The sequence below is a fragment of the Emydura macquarii genome, unplaced genomic scaffold (genome assembly GCF_026122565.2).
Source record: "Emydura macquarii macquarii isolate MOO-44397 ecotype Brisbane River unplaced genomic scaffold, CSIRO-AGI_Emac_v2 contig_201, whole genome shotgun sequence".
NCBI classification, from domain to species: Eukaryota; Metazoa; Chordata; order Testudines; family Chelidae; genus Emydura; species Emydura macquarii.
Window position 1 is genome coordinate 449,930 of NW_027130338.1, and position 21,348 is coordinate 471,277.

The 21,348-nt window shown below is 48.3% G+C and overlaps 1 protein-coding gene across 1 annotated transcript in view; it reads left to right on the top strand.

Annotated features, from left to right (window-relative positions):
• The window catches only part of TACC1 (transforming acidic coiled-coil containing protein 1), a 39,734-nt gene extending 20,955 nt beyond the window's left edge, over nucleotides 1-18,779 (top strand). Inside the window, exons 5-14 of the mRNA XM_067545059.1 lie at nucleotides 664-724; nucleotides 1,474-1,681; nucleotides 5,101-5,156; nucleotides 7,785-7,922; nucleotides 8,969-9,045; nucleotides 9,684-9,727; nucleotides 10,306-10,466; nucleotides 11,503-11,609; nucleotides 12,549-12,669; nucleotides 13,485-18,779. Coding sequence (XP_067401160.1) covers nucleotides 664-724; nucleotides 1,474-1,681; nucleotides 5,101-5,156; nucleotides 7,785-7,922; nucleotides 8,969-9,045; nucleotides 9,684-9,727; nucleotides 10,306-10,466; nucleotides 11,503-11,609; nucleotides 12,549-12,669; nucleotides 13,485-13,553 — 1,042 coding nt within the window. The 3' untranslated portion in view covers nucleotides 13,554-18,779. The remainder of the gene's footprint in view (nucleotides 1-663; nucleotides 725-1,473; nucleotides 1,682-5,100; nucleotides 5,157-7,784; nucleotides 7,923-8,968; nucleotides 9,046-9,683; nucleotides 9,728-10,305; nucleotides 10,467-11,502; nucleotides 11,610-12,548; nucleotides 12,670-13,484) is intronic.
• Nucleotides 18,780-21,348: the final 2,569 nt, after the last annotated feature.

Here is a 21,348-nt window from a genome sequence, read left to right on the forward strand (position 1 = left end):
CCCCTCCTCTTTGAGACCTCTCTTTCCCCATAACTGGAGAGACCATTAGAATAAAAAGGAATGAAATGATTCCGCCTTTCAAACCAAGCAGAATCTCCTACAGCCAGGGAAGGGAGAAGAGCAGAAGGATCCATAAAGTCTGAGCAGATCGGACTTAGCTGGGAAAGGCATGGCCACTGTGGAGATGAGCTGCTAGGTAGCCAGAAGAGAGTAACACACGGCTTCAGGAGACGTGCCCTGGTGCTTGTGGAGGGTCTGTTTGTTGGAACGGCTTCATCCTTACGGAAGGCCAATGTGCATGTTAAACCCTTGGATAATATCACCAGATAAAGCTTTGGCCATTCAGGCTCATTGCTGGTTGTAATCCAGGCGAGAGTTGGCTGGAGAGGCTTCCTCTGGGCTTTCCCTTTGCAGAGGAAGAGATATTCTGAAGAAAACAGCAGTTGGTTGGTTTGGGCTGTTTTTTGTTTTGTTCTAAGAACTTGCTTTGCCGTAATATTTTCCTAATGAATGTCTGGACCTGTCCCATCAGCAGAGTGCAATGCCAGCACTAGGGCTGCCCTTCATTTGCTTCAGCCTGTCTCTGCACATGTTTGTTTCCGTCTGTCCTCCTCCGGGGGGAGAACAGCAAAGCCGGTTCTGAATCTGTCTTTCTTTTTGCAGGAGTGGCTGCAAGGTGAAGAAATATGAGATGCAGTCCCTGGTTCTGGATGCTTGCACTCAGGTACATGTAAGCAAATGGCACTTTCCTGTGATCTTCAGAGACCAGTAGAGGCTTGTGTGTGGGAAGTTAGCATGTTGAGAAGGAGGAGGATTTGCAATTCTGATTCAAGGCTGTCTTTCCTGATAGGGACCTGATACAGTGGGGACATAATCATGAGAAGAGCTTGGAGGGTTTAGCTTTAAACTGATATTTACCTGTAACAACCCATAACCAACCAGCAGACTTTCTTGAGAATACTAGTTTGCACTACATCCCCTTTCTCCAATGAAAACGTCCCATGACATCACCCAATGCTGACTTCTGGGAGCCAGAGAAACAAGATGAGGAGGAGCTGGAAGGAATCCATCATGGAGAAAGCTTTTGGCTTTGTGTAACTCGCAAATAACCCTCCCCCTCCCTGCCCTGCTAAGCTTTTCCACCAATAAATGGAAACCAGGGTCTCTACGTTTTCTCTGTCGTTCTTGGAAGGGATTGTCATGAAAGCCGGGGCAATGCCTCGAAAGTGTCCTTTGTCCATTTCTGGAGCAGTGGTGAGGTGCCCAGTTTTGTGATCGTACAGTTTAATGGATTTTGTCCATTAAGTAAATCACCTCATTCCTTTCCACCACGTGTTTCTCTCTTCCGAACCCTTCCTGAGATGCCCACGTGACGAGTTTCCGAGTGTTTTCCATTGGCTGGTCTGATGACCCATTAGCCTGATTCCTGTGGATTAGTTTAGACCTGCTGAATTGCCTGCCTTGATTCCACAGGACGAAGCGGCATTGATCTCAAAAATCCCAGATGTTGCAAATCGTGATGGACACGCTACTGACGAAGAGAAGCTGGCGTCCACATCCTCCAGTCAGAAACTGTCTGGGCCAGAGGTGAAAGGTGAGCCAGAAGACGACCTGGAGTACTTTGAATGTTCCAATGTTCCCGTGTCTACCATAAATCATGCGTTTTCATCCTCAGAAGCAGGTACGGAAGCATATCTCTATTTCTCTCTCTCTATAGATATACAGCATGTACACTCAGAAATCCAAGTGACCTCTAAAATAACCTCTAACAGCAAACAGATTTGAGGCAGTAGCAGCAGCATCCTGCATCTTATTTACATTAATTGGGCTGGAAGCGACGGTGTATTCTAGTTAAACCCTCCAATTGCTCATCTGTATTATTTACATTATGAAAAACCAGTCAGTGATTGTAAGTTGTTTTTATATAGGCCCTTTTTGACTTAGTATTGTATAGAAGCTGAGTGCATTGTGTTAGAAAATTCATCTCCATCACCAGTGGCTGAAGCTGGCTCAGACGCTGAATTTACAGAATAAATCCAGGCTGACAAACAGTCACCTCTCCCACAGCACTGGTTCTCCTGCTGCATTGCTGCTTCTGCAAATTCCCCGTCTAAGCCATGAGTCTGTTTTGTCATGTAAATCCAATGGGGTGAAGTGGGGCCAACCTGTTAGCAAGCTGCAAATGGACTTGCATAGCAATCATATGTGAATGGAAACTCAACTCCTGTTTGTTAGAAGGTGCTCTGTTGATACCTGCCAAGTGTGTGTGTGGGGAGACCGAGTTAGTAACATGTGGAGTGATATTTAGTAACGTAATTAGAAGAAGGGTGAGCAGTTTACTTAACACTTTACATGTTCAAATGTTAACTAGTCTGCACACCGCCCAGTGAGCTAAGTAATCCTTCAACCTATTCTCTTCATTTTACTGATGAGGAAATTGAGACAGACTGGATAAGCAACTTGCCTAAGGTCACACACTAATTCGAGTTAGACTAGAATTTGGATGTGCCTAGATTCTAGTCCCAGGACCTGTGTGCTGGACCACACTACCTCTCTCTCTATATCAAAGAGTCCAGTGAATGATAATTGATAACTGTTTTGGATACATGCCTGTAAGTACATTTGGATTTGCTAAGCAAGGTCTGTAGAAACAGTCGTAGCTGTATTTTGTCTTCTATTTAATTTGCAGCTCCAGCCAATCCATTTCAAAATAATTAAAGTCAGGCAATGGCGATGTTAAATCAATGTCAAAGTTACAGTGGAAACGGCAAAAACTGCCACCCTGCAACCCTGCAAATGTGCAGCCATCTGCCGGACAGTTTGTTTCTTACACATTAATCATGTCTCCTGAAATGTTAGAAATAGCTGTAATAGTCTCTGTGAGCCTATTTCCTGCAGGAGAGAACTCTCACTTCTCTCTACAAGGGAGATCACTGTTGATAGTTAACTGAGCCACTAGTTGTGGAGTATGCCAGGGAAGTAAAGGTTTCATGGGGTAAGAAGACAAGCTTTTATTTCACACTTTTTGTCCTTGTAGCACCAAGTAGACTCACAGGGCTTAATTCCCCAGTGCCCTGTTCTTTGAGAAGTTGTGCCACAGTGCAGAGCTTATAACTTTTCCGTCATTATGATTGGGTCGCATTCTGCACTCACTTTCCATTGAGGTAAGAGATTAGCCACAGTGCAGGGCAGCGGAGAATGAGGGCTACTGAAAATCTAGAGAAACAAAATGAACAATAGACCGAGTGAGAAAACGGACAGGGATCTGCAGCAGTGGAGAGCAGACCCTTTTGCTTCCTTCTTTCTGTTGTCATTGTATTTTGATGATACATTTGCTTTTGCTATATTAGCATGTGAACAGCCAGTCACATTGACAGAGCCCCACAGTGTAATCTAGGAATATAGGGTTCATAAATTACATACTGGAGTCGTGTGGGGTTGCAGAATGTCCACAGACATCAATTACCGGAGAAGACAGCTGTTATCTACTCTCCTCTGCTGCTGTTGAGAATAGAAAGGGACACATGAAACACTCTGTTGACAGATCATCGGGCCCAGTTGGTGTGAGGATTATATTTGTGTTATTCGGGGGGGGGAACAGTTGGTGCTCTTCACCACCTGCATTATCAACAGCCAAATGATCCCACCCTCCACTTTACGGAGCATATGTATGTCTGACTCATTTCAACCAGCACTGAAATGCAGACACCTCTGAGGCAGAACACAGCTCCAGTAATTAACCAATGGAAAATTTTAGCAAAAGTTGTGGTGGATTCTCTATTACTGGCATGTTTAAATCGATTACATTGGATGTTTCTCTAAAAGATCTAACCTAGTCAGGAATTAATTCAGGGCAGTCCCGTGGCCTGTGTGATACAGGAACTCAGACTGGAGGGTCACAGTGGTCTCTTCTGGCCTTACAATGTAGGCACTTGTTTAGCTGCACACAAGAAGTGAAGGATCTTGCACTCAAGCAGCATTCAGCCGCCTGGATTTTGAGCCTCACATTTGTTGTTGTGGTTTTGATGGTTGTGCAAATCCAGACTGTGGAGGCAGAGAGTGGGGGAGGGATGGGGGAGGCTCCTGTGTACACACCCCACTGAGTGTGGTTCTGGAAAGGTATGGGGCTCTGGCCAGAACTGCTCAGAGGCAGCATCGTAGAGGACTCAAATTGCCCTTCCTCCTCTTGTCATGGGATGCCGCCAAGTGGCGGGGACGGCAGCAGAGGAGAATATGGGGGCAGAGGCATGGTGGGCACCTCCCTCCCTGCTCCGGGACACCGGCCAGCATTGCCACACTAGATGAGCTGTCGAGACCCCTCCCAACCCTACATTTCTGTGATTCTGTATTACGTTTATATGGCACCTCCCAAGCACATCCCAAAGTTCACACGCTCTGTGGGCAGCAATCGTGACTGATTGTCGACACTCGAGTAAAAGCCTATTAGAAAGCAGGGAAAGCTGGACATCTCATCTTCATGTGTATTTGTACAGCACCTAGCAGAGTTTAGGTCGTTGTACGGCCCTCCTCACCACAGTATCCGAGCACCTCCTGGTCCTTGATGGCGTGTATGCTCCCAGTATAAATGAGGTAGAGAGGTGTCGACCCATTGTGTTCATGGGCAACTGAGGCACAGGATTGCTGGATTGATTTGCCTGAGGTCACATGGGGAGGAAGTGAACTTGGGTCCCCTGAGTCTCCGTCTAGCAGCCTCGCCCCACCCCAGCCCATCCTTCCCGCTCCGGGTGCTGATCCTCGCTGGAGCCCCATTCAGTAAGAAGAAAGGAAAGGGGCAGAAGCGGCTTGGTCGGGCACCGTACCTACACAGAGCATGTACTTGGCCAGCTCCTTTGGAAGCTGGTGCTGGTAGCTTCTCCTCTGCTCTGCAGGGTTCACCTGGTACGTGAGGAAAGCAGCCCGTGTACTGACCCCAAATAAAACTCTCCTTCCCTGGAAGGACAGGGAGCCACAGAGCCTGGGCTCCTGAGGGAGGGAGTCTGGGGGAGATGGCCTTAAACTCGTCTGTTGCAGCAGATCTCGGTGCTGGGGTGACAGGCGCGTTCTCAAGGCAGTTGTAACACCTTGTTCCCTGTGTTTTAGGGTTTGAAAAAGAGACGTCCAAACAGCCGGAGAAGGACGGGCCCAGCAGCACCCCGGTAAGTGTAGCTGCACCTTCACTCACATTCTCTGGGCGACTCTGATCCCCTGTTGCTTCTCCTGTACCAGTGACTCCCCCCCCTGCCCCCGTCCCGCCAGTTATTGGCTGTGGGCCCGTTTCTTCAGCCCCTTACTCCCATTCCTTGCCTTGAGCTGACTGTTTGCATGAGTCAGAACTGCTTCTCGTGAGTAAGAGCTGGGCTCTGCCAGCATGATGCAGCACGTGCTCGTACAGGGAGGTGGGGACTGTGCTCAATATACTGCGCGGGAAAGTGCTTCGTACCGCCCAGGAAGCCCAAGTAGAGCCAGGGCAGGTGGGAATATCTGAGCGACACGTGGCAGGAGTGAGTGGACAGGCGGACGTCTGCGGTCCCCAGCATCAGATGGGCAGTGGAGACGTAGGCAGGTGCTGTTGGAGCGTTTTTTAAATGCCCAGAAATCCAGCTTTCAAGCCCCAAGTCGGTGAAAGAGGAGAGCTCGGGACAGAGCCGAGAGCGGGTTTTGTTCCCGTGGTGTGGATGCCACGGGTGAGCAGCAGGAAATGCAGCCCAATAGCCACGTTCGCTCGCCCCAAGGACAGAAGGTGTCTGCGGGATGCTGGCAGCTGCTGCGTTTGCCTGCAGACCGTCTCTGCGTCCTTGCCAGCTGCCTTCTGATCGCCAGGTGCTTGGGGAGAGTGGCATGTGGTACAATGCTACTGCGGACACAGTGTAATCCTCCCAGATAGATTCACGTTGCAAGAGCCTCTTTTAAAAGATGGTGGAAAGCTGCCAGACTTGTCCCGCAACGCACAGCTCCACACGCTCGTTATGCAGGGCGGTGATGAGCTGCATGCACGGCTCCCTCTGCTGGGTGATGCGCAGAGACCAAGTGTCTCTGGCCTGGGACAGGCCTGTGGCGAGCTGCTGCCGTGTCGGCTACTGGGACTGAAGGCGATGGGAGAGGAGCAGAAAAGTGAGCGACCGAAAACTCAGACTGACGGAGTGAATAAGAATCTAATGTCTCTCGGGAACCAACCCCAGAGATCCGCTCTTGCGCCCTTTCGGAAAGGGCCCCAAACTCCGTTTCTGGAAGCCAGCTCGATCGACCCCTCCCTCCCCACTGCCAGGTGGTGGTAGCTGCACTGGGGAGGAAATAAAACAGCCCTGGTAATACAGAGCGAGCATTGCTGCTTCCAGGGAAACTCCATGTCCTCCCCTGAGTCACTCTGTGTCTGGCACCCACAGTCCTGCTCTCCCAGCCTCGGGGCGCGGTTGGGGGCCAGGGAGCAGTGTCAGTGCAGCTGTGAATGGTATGTAGATAAAACCCCTTCGCTGCTGCCGCAGAGCTGTGGGCAGGGAGATGCATTTCTCCAGCTCAGGGCCACGTGGCTGGAGCGGCTCAGAGAGGAAAGCGGCCAGCAGACAACAATGAGATTAACCACAGCAGAAAAATCAGCTTTCCCGGGACAGATTTAACTACCCTAAGCCTGACAAGGACATTAGTAAAGCAAAGCAAGGGGAAGGTGCAGCACGTGCTTTCAGCGGGGATTCCCAGCTCCGCACACCAGAGCACGGCTGGCGGCTGCTCTTGGGGTTCAGTGCAATGCATTCATTAGGCAAACCCTCAGCCCAGCCAGGTCATGGGCGTCCTGCAGCTGGTTTCTTCTGGGGGGAGCTTGGCATGGGCCCACCTGATAGCAGAGGACAGGATTCCACCCTCAGCCCAGCCAGACAAGTCATGCCTCCCAGCTTATATACCTTTTTTAATCATCTTTGCCTACAAAAATCACACAGCGTCCAGTGCAGCTGGTTTCTTCTGTGGAACTGGGAGCTTGGCAGGAAGCGGGAGCAGCTGATTTCAGGGAGGGGCACATGGGGGATTGTTACCCCGCACCCCAGGGCTGAGGGGCGTGTGTCATCGGGGCAGTCTCCAAGCGCTCAGAGCCATTATTCCCCTGGAGGGAGCTCCTCTGGTGTTGCACTGCATGGGTGGGGGCAGAGTTGGCAGGAAGGAGAGACTTTCCCACCGCACTAGCTTGGATCGAAGAGCACGTGTGCGGAGAGCAGGCGACGCTGCGCTGTCTTCACTCACCTGCCTTTGCGGTGCTTCCGAAGAACTTTCGCCCTCCCAGACAAAACCGGATTCTGCACCTGGCTGGGCTCTTAATAACACAAGAGCTTAATGCTCAGAGAAAGGGTGTTTCTCTTTCACCAACACCTACCGGCTCCTCTGTCTAACACTTCTCTGTTCACGGCATTGTGGCCTGTTGCCGAGGAGGTACCTGCGAAGGGCGTGTCGGTCGGATTAGTGGGAAAAATTTTAAAAAGGACTTTTTAGAGGAGACTAGGTATTAGGAAAGCTTTTCTAACAGTGAGATCGGTCAGGCTGTGGAGGAATCTCCCCCGAGAAGGGGTGGGAGCCCCATCGCTTGAGACATTTAAAGCTAGATTGGAGGCAGCACTGAAGAAGAGACCCAGACCGGACACTCCCCCGTTTCCTTCCCACAGTGGAGACAGACCTCTGAATTTTCAGTGCGCAGATGCAGGATTTGTGGGCTTTCGGATGTGGAGAACCCCCCGGGCAGGGCAGTTGGGCAGAACAGCTGCAACGAGCGTGTTACTGAGCTGCCGTTCTTCTCCCTGCAGGGCAGTTCCGGGCCGTGCTCAAAGGACCAAGGCCCGGAGGCCATGATGAGCGGAGCGAGTGGAAGTGAATGTCCTCTGGAAAGCATTTGCCTCAGTGAATCTGACAAAACAGCCGTGCTGACTTTAATCAGAGAAGAGGTAAGAGCGACGCAGCGCCAGCAGGGCTGGTGCCGGCTCAGGGCAGCGAAACGTACCCCCAGAGCAGGAATTCATCTCAGTCTATGAGTGTGAAGGGCCCAGCTCCGTAGGGCCCTGATATCCATCAGGGCCTCTAGGGACTACCACATACTAACAATAATCCCTGCTGCCCCACTGGTGCCAGATTACAGGGTTATCCAGGGTGCGGGAACTAGCCTCCCAGAGAGGCGGAGATGCTGCGGGGTGACATTCTCGGGGGACACGATGGGGCAGGGGATAGGTAAGTCATAGATTCATGGAGTTTATGGCTAGAAGGGAACAGTAAATGATCTAGTCTGATTTCCTGTATAGCCCAAGGCATTACATTTCACCCCATTACCCTGTATTGAGCCCATCAAGTCATCAAATACTGGAGAATCCACCACTTCCCTTGGTGGTTGTAAATCTTCCTGTTCCTCTTTGGTACCTTCCTACTATGTGCGCAGTAATTCTCCGAGTGTGCGGAAAGTGCCTGCAGAGAAGACAGCCGCAGACCCCCTCCCCCCCTACTCTCACGCTTCCATCGTCTTGTGGCAAAAGGGAGACTCCAAAAAGGGAAGTCTGATAGCCATGAACGTGTCTAAGATCTGCACAGGTCACTATTGTCAAACTGCAGCTGAGCCCCTGTGCTGATGTGCAGTGACAGGCTTTGGGGCAATCATCTCATGCCGCAAGTGCGCCACTTAAAATGGATTCTTAAAGTGGCATACGCATGTAATTTTCCATGGAAACGCTTCATAAACTTTTGCAATTAGAGGCTCCGACCATTTTGAGCCAGCACTGGAATCTAATGAAACCTCTGCACACTGCTGGTAATCTTCTAAAGCGCTGTCTTCAGCTAATGGCAAAGTGTTAGGATTTTGCAGTGCTAGTGCTTGGATTTAATGCTATGTCTGGCATTTCCAGTTCACGTTCAGAAGCTGAGCGTTGGCTGCGTAGGGCTCCTGCTCCATGTATGTCCGGAGGTGGAGAGTTAGAATTTGCATTTTGTTTCCATTATGATCTAGATAATCACCAAGGAGATTGAAGCAAACGAATGGAAGAAAAAATATGAAGAGAGCCAACAAGAGGTCTTGGAAATGAGGTAAAAATCTGCAGCAGGGCTGAGGGCTGAGGTAATTCATCTCCCACCTTGTTCTCTAGCATTTCCACACACAGCTACAGATCAATTCCTGCCTGAGTCTTGGGGGCTGAGCACTTTCCATGCAGCCACTGGGGTAGGTTAAAGCACAGCAGTTGATTCTGGAGTGCTGAACTGCTTGGCGCTGAAATGTCGCTCATGCTTTTCTTCCTTTGTGACTCTTGTGGTTTAGTTCGCCTGGTGGTAATGAGATACTGTGGATAGCCACACTCCGTGTGGGACATGTTACTGACCGTGAGCTCATCATACTCAGACTGTAACAAGTCTGTCGTTCTCTTTGCTGCAGGGGTAAAAAGCCTGTTCACTGTGCATGTCTGAGAGCCTAGGGGAAGGCCAGGTCAGCTAGATAGAAGCCGAAGGCAGATATTACTGGAGAAGAGAGGAGTCAGAACTATAACCGAGGCTGTGTTTCAGTGACTATGCAGGCTGTGCAAACAGGCTTGTGTCATTGTGTTTCATAAATCCGCAAGAAGTGTGATTGGTAACAACCTACCACTGCAGTTCACCGGCGGCAGAGCTTCACACAGGTACAAACAAAACCCAGAGTGTGGCTAAGTGTCTGTTGTCCCCTTTCATTCCAGGAAAATTGTGGCTGAATACGAGAAGACCATTGCCCAGATGATAGGTAAGGTCTCTCTGGCCAGCCGCCATCACTAGCATTAGGAAGCTGGTGACTCTGGGATGGCTTTTGGGGGGCTGTTCACAGCAACACAGAGGCAAAAAATGAACTTAGTTCAATCAGCTTCTGCTAATTGGCTGCTCATCTGCTGCTACAGCCATGGCTGGACGCCGGAGGAGCTGGCAGCAAAATCCCTGACTTTCACTCCACATCTCTCCTGACGATGACGGGTGGGGGCGGGGGGTTGTCTCCTTAGGGGGAGGCTTCAGGTGTTTCCATAGCCCTGGGGTTGCTGTCCTTTAGACACCACCCCTCCCCAGCTTGCATCATGACGATATGTCATCCAGCCAAGGGGGGCTGACAGAGGCTCTCCCGTAAGAGCCTTCGGCCACACTTCTCAACTGGCCAGCGGGGTTACAGTGACGCCAGCCGTGATTTCGTCCCTGCTTGCTCACGAGAGCCCGTCCCGCTCCGAATCCAGGCCCGGTCTGTCACGTGGCAGTGCGGGGCCAGAACCCCAGGCCCATGGCCGCACAGTCCCCAGTTAAGTTTTGATGTAAATACAATTTACTTCCGATTCACAGAGGATGAACAGAGGACAAACATGGCCTCCCAGAAGAGTCTCCAGCAGCTCACGATGGAAAAGGAACAGGCCCTGGCGGACCTGAACTCCGTGGAAAGGTCCCTGTCGGATCTGTTCAGGAGATACGAGAACCTGAAGGGCGTTCTGGAAGGCTTTAAGAAGGTCCTTTACTCTCTTGGGCGACTTGCTTTCCTCTTCCTTGTTGCACCTCCTGTTCTGCCTGTGTGACGTCCTACGCTGAGCTTTCTGTTTAGTGGGTCATAGACGCAGACAGGATATTACTGTTTCTTGTCCAGTATTGTTCTGGTCCGATGATGTCCCCAGCACCACTTTGAAACAGTGCTCCTCAGCAGAGTTGAGCGAAGGATAGGTTTTTAACACACTCCCAATTCCAAGATTGGGAGGGGGAAGGGGAATTTTTTGAAATTTTCAGCACATCGGAAGGTAAACAACCATTTCAGGTTGAATGGAATGTTTTGTTTTGGTACGGAGCATTTTTTAATGTTTTCTAATTTAAAATAAAGTTAAGGGACATTTTAAAACTAAAAGTCATTCAGATAAAAACATCAAGATGTTTTATTTTTTTAAATGTTTTGGTTTTTCAGATTTTTTTTTTTAAATTTGAAACAATATGGCAAAATTGACAGACATTTGCGAAATGTTTTAATGTCACCAAATCTTCATTTTTCACCAAAAACAAGTTTCAGTCAAAAAATTGCCCAACTCAACTCCTTGGCCTCAGTTGAACGGTGTTTGTGGTGCTCGCTGTTATATGTCAACATCGTGATAAATAAGAAGGGTACCTGTCTGGGCTGTAAATGTCACAGGAAGTCAGTGGTAAGAGCTGCTGGAGCTGATCTCAGCAGGGAGCTTGTTTCTTTTTACAGATTTTACAGTCAAATTCTCCCTGTAATCTGTAAACAATAAAACATAAAAAGTAGCAGAGGGGTCCAGGCTAAGAGGTGGAGCAAAGGCAAAGCATAATAAAAACGCTGGCTCTGATTCCTGTTCACGCTAGCAGAGTGGTATAAAAGGGTCTGGGCATAAATGAGAAATTTGTTGGAAGAATAAAAAATACTTTGAGTTGTGAACATCAGTTTCCATCTGGGTGGCAGTTTTGTAATTCGTATCAGCGCAGGGTGACATGCTCACTTCATTTAAAATTAGTCACTGTTGTTTTGCAATTTTTATCTTCCAGAATGAAGAAGCTTTGAAAAAATGTGCTCAGGATTACTTAACCCGGGTCAAACAGGAAGAGCAGCGGTATCAAGCCCTGAAAATCCATGCAGAAGAAAAATTAGACAAGTAAGAGTCCCAGATAAGGGCTACACAGAATGCAGACTGGCTCTAGGCAGACCCTGGGGAGAAACAAGAATGAGCTTTAATGTCAGTCTTGCAATTCAACCAGTATAAATAACAAATTAGATTATTTCAAAGACTCTGGTATGAATCTGTAGCCTTGAGAAGGGTCCTGCCCATTGGTTAGAGGAATTTAAACTCCTGTAGGCTTGAGCACTCTGTATAACAGAGTTTACAAAATGAAATCTGCTGTTCTATTTCTTTTTGCATTGATAGCGAGATGGCCTGGATGGTAGAGGTACCCTTACAGTATTTGAGAGTATGAGTTATGCATGGTTCTAGAGCTGCAGGTTATTCACATTGTTAGCAGTTATACTGATGAGATACCATTACTTCTTAAAGTGTCATCAAGGGGCAACACCCTCTGACTGGTTTTCCCAAAGTCAGGAGGCAAAGAATATCGGGGACAGGAGAGGTCTCTTGTTCTTAAAGTGGGAAGGCAGAGAACCCAGGCCCCCTCATCTAGGTGAACAGATGGCACTGCTTTGACTTACGGTGTGAATGTCAACTGATGTGGTCAACTCCGTGTGTCGACAGTCTGATTTTGGTTTGAGAGGCTTATTTTGGTTCAGCTTAAACCTATTACCGTTGACTTACGCTACACCAGGAAAAGCTGCTCTGAAACTGACAGTGCGTCCACACGGGGCTGCCCCAGCTTAACTAGACTAGTTTAAAAACCAATTTAAGCTAAACTATTGCAACTTTCCCATGCAAACATGGACGAGAACTGGAGCCAGCCCAGCTGCTGAAGCTGTTACTGGTTGGCTGACTATGCGACGTTGGCGTTCAGATAACTGTGTGCTGTGACACTGTGTAGCGTTCCTCTGTGGCCGGTGGGATCAATGTTCTCTCTCGCTCTCTCTTCCTCTCCCAACCCCAACACAGAGCCAATGAAGAAATCGCTCAGGTGCGCACAAAAGCAAAAGCTGAGGGTGCAGCTCTGCATGCTGGGCTCCGCAAAGAGCAGATGAAGGTGGAGTCACTGGAGAGAGCCCTCCAGCAGAAGGTAAAGGCCCATCGGCTGCTGCCCCGTCTGGATCCTGAAGTTGTGCTGTTTTGCTCTTGATTTCAATGGACTCAGTTGCCATTAAAGTGTCTCCTGCTGATCTTGGGTTTATTCCTCAGCTCACAGCCAGCATGAGAGAGAGGGTCTCAGAAAAGCTAGCCTGGAGCCAGGCAGAGTGAGAAGGGGAGGAATATAAACTCTGTTCTTTAAATCCCTGCCCGTTATCCACTTACCGTCACACTGAAATATTGCTGTAGGTATTGGGAACAGCTGCATGTCCAGCCGTATCGTCCACTTGGGGACATGAAATGCAGAAGACTAATGATACCGGGGTGTCTGCATGTATCTCTTAAGCCCCCATGCGCCCTGGATGTGTGTCACCTGAGCGTCTTGGCAGTTCTGAGGAGCTGAAGGTCTGTACGTGGTGATTAGCCTAGACAGCAGCTCCTGCAGGACTAGCTTAGAATGCAGACCCCAACATCATTCTAGGGAGCAGGTCACCTGGGGATCAGCCCAGACAGTGAGCCGCCTCTTCCACATTCGCCTCTGTCATTCGCTCCAAGGATAGCACTTTAGAAATGCAGTAGCTGGAGTTACAAAGCCACGGTCCTATTGTGCCGAAGTCAATGCCCTGCACTACTGTGCCAGCTGCTGAGCAATCTCGCGGGCGCCAGCATGCTGTGCGGCAGAGCCCCAAGCCTTCCCTTCGACGATGACGACGATGATTTGTTTGTAGCATTAATCACTGGAATTAATCCCGCTCAGCCATAGGGGGACTTCAGCTCTTCATCTCCATGTGATCGTTTGTCTTTCAGAACCAAGAAATCGAAGAGTTGACCAAGATCTGTGACGAGCTGATTGCAAAGATGGGAAAGACTGACTGAGCCTCGCCACCCTTTGTCCAACACTCTGCACTTGGCTGCTTTGTTTGTAACTTCAAGCACCTTGCCTTATTCTCCAGGCATAATCTCCCCTGACCAGAGAAGAGCACGTGTGCACAGCTGCTGCTCCACTTGGCTGCAGATCCAGTCACCCCCGATGCAAAGCCGGCGCCCCAAAGACTTCTGGTGTGATGGTTTCAAAGGTTTTACAGCTCCCGAGGTTTTTAGGGCTCAGCTCAGTTTCTCCCTATTCGTGCAGGACAGGTGCATTTCTTTGGGTGTCCTCAGCAGTCACGCGCCCAGGCCTGCAGACAGCACCCTCATCAGCCTGGGGACACTTTCTGGGGTCCCTTCTTTGCGGCTAGGGAGCTGTTTTGTGTTGTGCCTATGTGAGATCTGGGATGTTTTATTTGTTAGATCCTATCGCGCATCGAGCCAGTTGGCATCTTCCACCTAAAACCAGTGGAGAGATTCCAGCTCGGATGCTAACCCCACACCTGGGTTCAGAGAACTGACTGGTACCTTGAGAAAGGAAGGCACTATGGGGTCTGACTAGAAGTGTCTGGGACAGGGAGATCATGTTAAAATCAGGGACGTTTGACACAACCTCTCCCCCCGCCTCCCCACACCCCCACCCCGGTGTTCAAAGCATGTGGTTTTGATTAACTAGTTACTCCTACAGCTGAAATGGTTTGCCTGGAAGTGGATTGATTCATTTCAGACCTGCTGATCCAAGGGTATGACAGAGTCATGTAACATGGCACCGCACATCCTGATTCCATGCCCTGCCAACAGGTAGGGAGGGAAGCCCAAGTTTCTCTCTGGGTGCGACTCCACTGCAATCCAAGATGTGACGGCAGCTCAGGCAGACAGACCTGTGCGAGCATGGGTAAGAATAGCCATATCGATGGAGCAGTGTGAGCTTCAGCAATGCCCCTAGGTACCCAGGGTCCCCGGCGTGTTTCACAGCCTGTACTGCTGCATCTACATTGCTGTCTTTAGCCGTGCTAGCACTGGTGTGTCAGGCTGAGCAGCAGTCACACCTCAGATTGCGGTGCAGATGTGTCCTTTGTCAGTGCACTTTACTGCCATTGCATTCGGGCTTTCCGTTCTCTCTCTCTCCATCCTTGGCAGGTCCTTCCTCACAGCTGTACAGCTGGCCATTTCCATCAAGGCAGATGTGCGTGCCTATTTGGTGACATGCTTTGTACAACTCCTCTTGGGGTTGTGTCACTTCCCCTCTTCTGCCCTCCAGCACCATCATTTCCTGGTATTTGTTAGTGGTATTATAATAGTAATTCAAAATATGCAAAGCAGAGCTCTTTGCTGTTGGTTCGAAATGCTTCCATGAGATTAGAGGAGTGACCCCTGCCCCGTTGGGGACTGCAGAAGGAAGGGAGCAGGTCCTAATTTATACATATGGCTAATCTCCTAGAATCCTTTTCTCCAAGTCAGGACAGGATGCCACTTAAAATGATGCGGAATGCTCTGGACCGTGTCTTGCTGTCAGAAATGCCTTTGCAGTTTTTTGGATACTAAAAGAATCAGAAACTTGCACAAGCAAAGTCTGCTCCAGACAGCCGTTAAATAAACTCCCAGATCCAAATGGGCAGGAAACGGAATCTTTCTAGCTATGCAAGCAAAAACAGTCCATGGAACTGTAGCATGCATTTTCCCTTTATGTGGCCCAAGCCAAACTCATGCCGAATTGCTGAAGCACCTTTCATGCTGCAGTAGAGAAGCAGGAGTTCTGCAGGGTGACGTATATCTGAATGTTTGTAGATGGGTTTTGTCCCGTACTTGGAATGCTGTTGCGTGATCCAGCGTTAGCCGTGAGTTTTACCTGTTTGCATTTGGGTGATCCTTTCCCACCCTGCGGAATTGCAGCTGGTCTCATCCACATGGTGTTCACTGCGGGGCAGCACCACTAGCCTGATGGCAGTGATGCTCCCCAGCTGCACAAACTGTTCTGTCCATGCTAATTTCATTGCCAGGGAATTGTGCCTGGAACCATTTTTCTGAGGTTTTTTGCAAACCTGCCCTGCCCTTCAGAAAAAGAAATGTAACTCCAGAACATAACGCGGGCTGTGCTAGGCAACAGCGGTGGCGACAGTGGATCCTATATTGAAGTCCTGAGTAGATGGTGAAGTATCAAATCAGGGAAGGATTTGCTGTTTTGGCTGTTTCCTACCCTGACAGAACTTGAGCCCTAGCTAGTGGCAGGTGTGAAATGTTAGCAAACCTGTTGGCTGCTACCATTTCATAACAAACTCAAACTCTTCTATTTTCTGGCTCCTAACATGGCGTGTGCAGTGCATACATCTGTTTCCATTGGAGCCATAGAGCTAAAATATATTTTATTAAATGTATTATGTACAGAGATAATTTATTATATGTTTAACAAGACAAAGATTGTGACAACCTGCTCCTGGCACATGAATAGCTAAAGGGACTAGTTTAGCATGCCCCTTTTTAAAGTAGTGTCTGGGCCTGCTGTGCATGGGAAAAGCGCCATCAGAAATTAGCCCCGGAGTGGTTCCTTTCATGTGATATGGACTCCCAGCTTTCTTCTAGCTCTCTGTGCAGGTGGCAGGGAACGAAGCCCACCTGTTCCTTCACTGTTCCCCCCCGTGGGAAGTAGTCACACAGCCCTCAGACATGTTGGTGGGAAAGCTTGTATCAGATGATCTACTGAGGGAGAAGGGCCACCTCTGTCCAGGCAGGAAGTAAGCCAACCACAAGCAAAGTAGAGCATGCCATGAGGCTGCTTTTCCTGTCAACCTCCGTGATCAGGTCACACCATCGTTTGCGTGTGGCCGGACAGAAGTAGGACCGTTCTCTTTAGCTCGCTCATTTCCAGGTTACCCCATTCCAGAACATACTCAGGTCCTAATAGTGTTGTGATTCTTGAATAAAAGCACATCTTCCTTGGCAGGTGTTAGCTAGATGTTATTGCATGCGGACAATGGCAAATAGATTAGTCCAGGGTGAGCTCCCAAGCAGCCAGACGTTAAGATGCAGCTCTGAACCTCTGGGGTCTGCAGATTTGGGCTAGAAACCTTATTGAGAACAACCATTCTGTGAGGAGCTGGGCATTCTCTACTTCCGGCCCCTGCAGGACGGGTGAAAAGCAGAGAGGGGGGAGGTTGGTGGGGAAGGAGAGTAATCCAGGTTTTTTTCAGCTCCCAGAAGTTATTCTTTGTTTGGGGTTAGTTTTGCATTTGGAGCACAGTTCAGGTTGTTTCTGATTTTCTCAGGAACCATTCAACTCTCCACTTGTAACAATGGGCAAAATTCCAGGACCATTTATGCCTCTCATTAAGATTTGGTGAAGTGTGAGTGTTACGTAGTCTTGGGGCTAGTCCTCTGCACAGGTGTGAATTTCACCCAAGGTGCTCAAAAATTTTGAGTTTTAAATCAAGCAGTTCATGTGCATGGTTGTGAAAGGGTAGCCGGGATCCCAGCCTGAACTGCTTTCTGCAGACAGTCCCCATGTTACAGCAGAACTTAGACAGTAACCAAAATAGCGATGAAAACCTGCATGGCTGCTCCGAAACCAAACCTGAGTTCTTTGTAAAACGTTATTCTACCACCAGATGAGAAAAGCCTCTGAATAGACAAGAGTTTGCTGCAAAACGGAGAAGAGATTTATGAATGTTTAATAAAAACCCCTTTTATCTTTGAGTCACAGCACGAGCTCTCCTCATCCCAAGCACTTCACTTAAAAAAAAAAAATTTAAATTGTGTACTTTAAGTCCACTCTTTCTTTGTTATGAAGAGTTGTCTGCTGTGATTTCTACCCTCAGATATGCTGCCCCATACTCTGCCACTCATGTTCACTCCCATCTGTGTTTAGAGAAGTTAAATTAGATTCCTGAACAAACACCGTTGCATTGGCTGTCTCATTGGCCATAAGGGGTTAAAACAAAAGCACGAAAGGTTTGCTTATTGAGGGCTGAGGGTCTGGAGATCCAGAGTATTAGGGTGCAGGGGAACTGATTCCTCAGGGAGCGAAATCTTAGCATGTTTTGAGGGACCCGTCTCTCCATGGGGTTTTGCTCTGTTGCTCTGAGACGATGCATCCTTGCAGAGAGGTTTTGATAAACTCCAGAGAACACAGGAAATTAAATCCTGAGTCTCAGCATCTATTTAAAACTGTAGCTTGCAATTTACAAAGTAAATCTTTAACAAACCTCCCTCTCCTGCAAGGGTAAGAGAGCTGACATGCAGAAAGCTCCTCCTCCTGGTAGTAATCTGATTTGAGAGCATTTACCCATTTGTATCTGTTCCCCCGGTGCACTTTCACTGGCTGTCATCTGAATGTTGTTTCATTTCTGTGCCTCTCAGCATGCAGTTAGAATTTGGGCAAACGAGATTCCTAAGGAATGATTTATTAACTATAATATGGTTCTAGTTAAATATATATAATGGTTATAGTTATATATAATGGCAGATGTATGGAACTTTAAATCAGTGAGACTGTTTTATCTTGTATGCTGCTTGATTGTGTACTGACCCAGAGCACGGGTTCAGTGTAGACTGGCTCATCATCTGTAGACCCTTCTGTTCAGGGCTGTAAAGACGCCACTTCATCATCTGCTGTTCAGTAGCACTTGGAGGAAGGTTTGAAAGTTGCTGCTGTTCTCTGTGCAGGGAGATAATGGCAATACTCGAGCTTTGCTGAGTAATTTTTACAAGTGTCTTGTGAACACAAAAGTATTCAAGTCCTTCCCTAATGAACAAGCCAAGATGTGTGCAAACACCCAGAAACTTGCAAATGGCCATGCACCACGTTCAAAGCATGATCTCTCTTTTTTTCCAGTAGAATTGCAACATCCCTTTAACTGTCAAAGATGCCTGCCTGTAAAATGGTTAATGTTGCTGTCTGCGAGTGTGCATTTGCCAATGGATCTCTTGTCTGCAGTAAAGTGCCAATTAGTGACCATCCTGCCTGCAGTTCTGCTTCCATGACATCCCTTCTACAGTCCCTTGCCTCCCGAAGGCAGGAAGAAAAGCTCTTTGCATTGACTACTGTCAGGATTGCTTTGTACAGTTACGTAACTGCCATCTGCATCCATTTTATAGGTATAATAATTTCCCTTTTATATGTCAGGTAAATATTTGTAAGAGTTATACTCACACAAATGAGATTATAATAATGATTACTAATATATTTTTTCCATGTTTCATTGCCTGAATAAAAACTGTATTTACCAGTCTTGGATGCTTTTCCTGTGTTAGAAATCATTTTTATTGCATGTATATTGAGGACCTGGCTCTGATCTCATTTACACCAGGTTAGGTGTCACTCCATTGATTTCAGTGCAGTTACTCCTGTTTTTCGCCAATGCAGGTGTGATCAGAACCAAATCCTGAAACTGATTTTTATGGATACTAAATCTCACCCAACATTAATTTTAAAAAATAATTCATGTTCAGTGCCCCCAGCTCATGCACTTTATAGTTTCATACTAGTTTGAGAAGTTCACAATTCATCTTATTTTGTGGATGCATATGGTGGCATGGACTGTGTTCTTGCTGGCTGGAGAAGGGTGAATAGAGGGTTGTGGTCATAGATCAGGAGGCAGGATTCAGTTCTAATCCCAGCTCTGACACTGAATCCCTTGATGGCCTCAGGTAAATCACTTAACCTCTCCTCTTTTGCGTCTCCGTCTGTGAAAAGGCAGATATTTCCCAGCCTGATGGCGCGGTTGTGAAGACGAAGGAGTGAAGGTCTAGGAAGTGTCGCACAATGTAAATGCTAAGCATTAATATTAACCACTGGAAAAGTTTCAAGGGAAATGGGGGTGGAGGATTTGGGAATGGGAGAAGGGTGTCCAGGCTGAGCTCTGACAAACCGGAAAAGGTGAGTTCCTTTTCGAGCACTGCAGATCAGCTTTATCAGCGTTTTAAAAACCCACTGCAAGGTCAGTCGGGAAGCTGAGAAGCGTTCTCTAAGTCTAAGCAAAAAGTAGTGAGATGTGCACTGTGCCCCGCAGACTGCAGCAGTGCAGTTACTCTTGCCAGGACCCTGCCTGCACCAGCTCCTCTCACAGGGCAGCAGAACGGCTCTGTACCCAGTGCCCTGCCATTCTGAGTCGTGTTCCCTTCCCTCTCCCATTGGACAAATCCTGGGTCCTCTGCACTAGACTGTCCCAGACTGGAAACAAGCCTGCGTGGTTTGCTGGAACTGGGTATTAAGTCTTGTATGTGCAGCTAGAGCAATGGAGAAGTGCATGTTAAATGGATTTAAATAAATGAACACTGATCCTTTGCCCTGCTGTCCAAGGATCTCCGAATGCTGTAGCAGGGCTAGGGAAGTGGAACTAGTCCCCCTTTCCTTTGAATAGGTGGGACAATTGAGACGGAGACATTATTTGAGTTTGGCAAAGGTCACAGAGGTCAGAATCCTGTATCCTGTCTCAGAATTGCCAGCATGAACCACTGAACAATGCTGCATGGTTATTCCTACTTTTGATCCAGATGAAAATAGGGAACCTAGCTTTCTGTTCCTGCCTGTTGGATTGTTTTTCATTGTGATAAGTGAGTTGGAATAGACCTCCCTTATCTCAATGAGCCTGTTTTCACCCAATCCCTACTCACTCACTCCAGAGAGAGCACCCTCCGGTATCTGAATTGCACTTTCCGGGAATGAGAAGTGACAAGGACACTCATTCAAGCCAGGCATATCATTATCATGCGTTTTTGTATAGTGTTAACTGTGCTAGACACTCTACTGACAGGCACGAAGACAAAGTTTCTGCCCTCGGGAGCTCACATCGACGTAGACAGAGAAATACTGTGGTCGGGTGCTTTGCTAAAACCAAGGTCTCTCCAGAGCCAGCCGTGGTGTATTAAAGTCACTGACTGTTCCTGATTCTTTCTTTCTTTCATAGCATAAAAAAAATCCTTGAAAACCAAATTATGCCTTGAGATGCCCAGAGTGCAGCCTACCACCAACCCCTGCCTGAGCGCAGGCCTGGCAGTGTCCTTGGGTTTTGCATCCTGTCCTACGTGGCTAAGAAGGTATTACCACAGATTGTGCCCTAAGTATGTTATCCTCGGACAGCTGATCCAATCACTCTGGTAGATTACGTGGAAGACCTTAATACAAAGCAGAGACTACTGAATGTTCCAGAGACTCCGGGGAATGTCCACTATGAAGACCCTCCTGGCCCTGGTCATCGTCGCGTCTCTGGCAGCAGAAAGTAAGTGCCATGGAGTCGAAATCAATGGTAGATGCAACAAGAGCACTCGGTGTAACTCTGCACAGTTCGTTAGCTGCCAGCTTGTCTGTCTGTCTGTCCACGGTCTTGTGTCCTGTTGTTTCAGCTCTGTTCAGTGTAATACCTCACCGGTTGGAGAGTGTGTTCCTTCCCCAGCAGAGAATTTACTTTCGTTCAGAGGCGCGTGTCAGCGTCTCTTTCAGAGAGGGTGCCAAGGGAGATAACCTCCCTTCACCCTTTCCTCTGCAGCGCCTTTGAAATGAAGGCGTAAAATCCAGGTTGGACTTTATGGAAACTCCAAAACTAGCTTCTCTCCAGAGAGCTGGCTGCTTCCTGGGGTGCGGGGGACTGGATGTGCCAGGATTAGGGCGACATTTTCGTTGCTGAGATGTTGGTTTCAAGTTTAAATCTTAGCTCTTTAGGATCATTCCTTTGAAAAGCTACTTTTAAGCAGGAAGGCAGAGAGGTTGTTTTGTGCTGAAGGTGCCAGGCCGTGCTGTGCAGTGTGCGGCAGTGTGGAGCGTCTACTGCAGCATTAGCACTTACTTCTTGACAAAACCAAAGGCACCGAG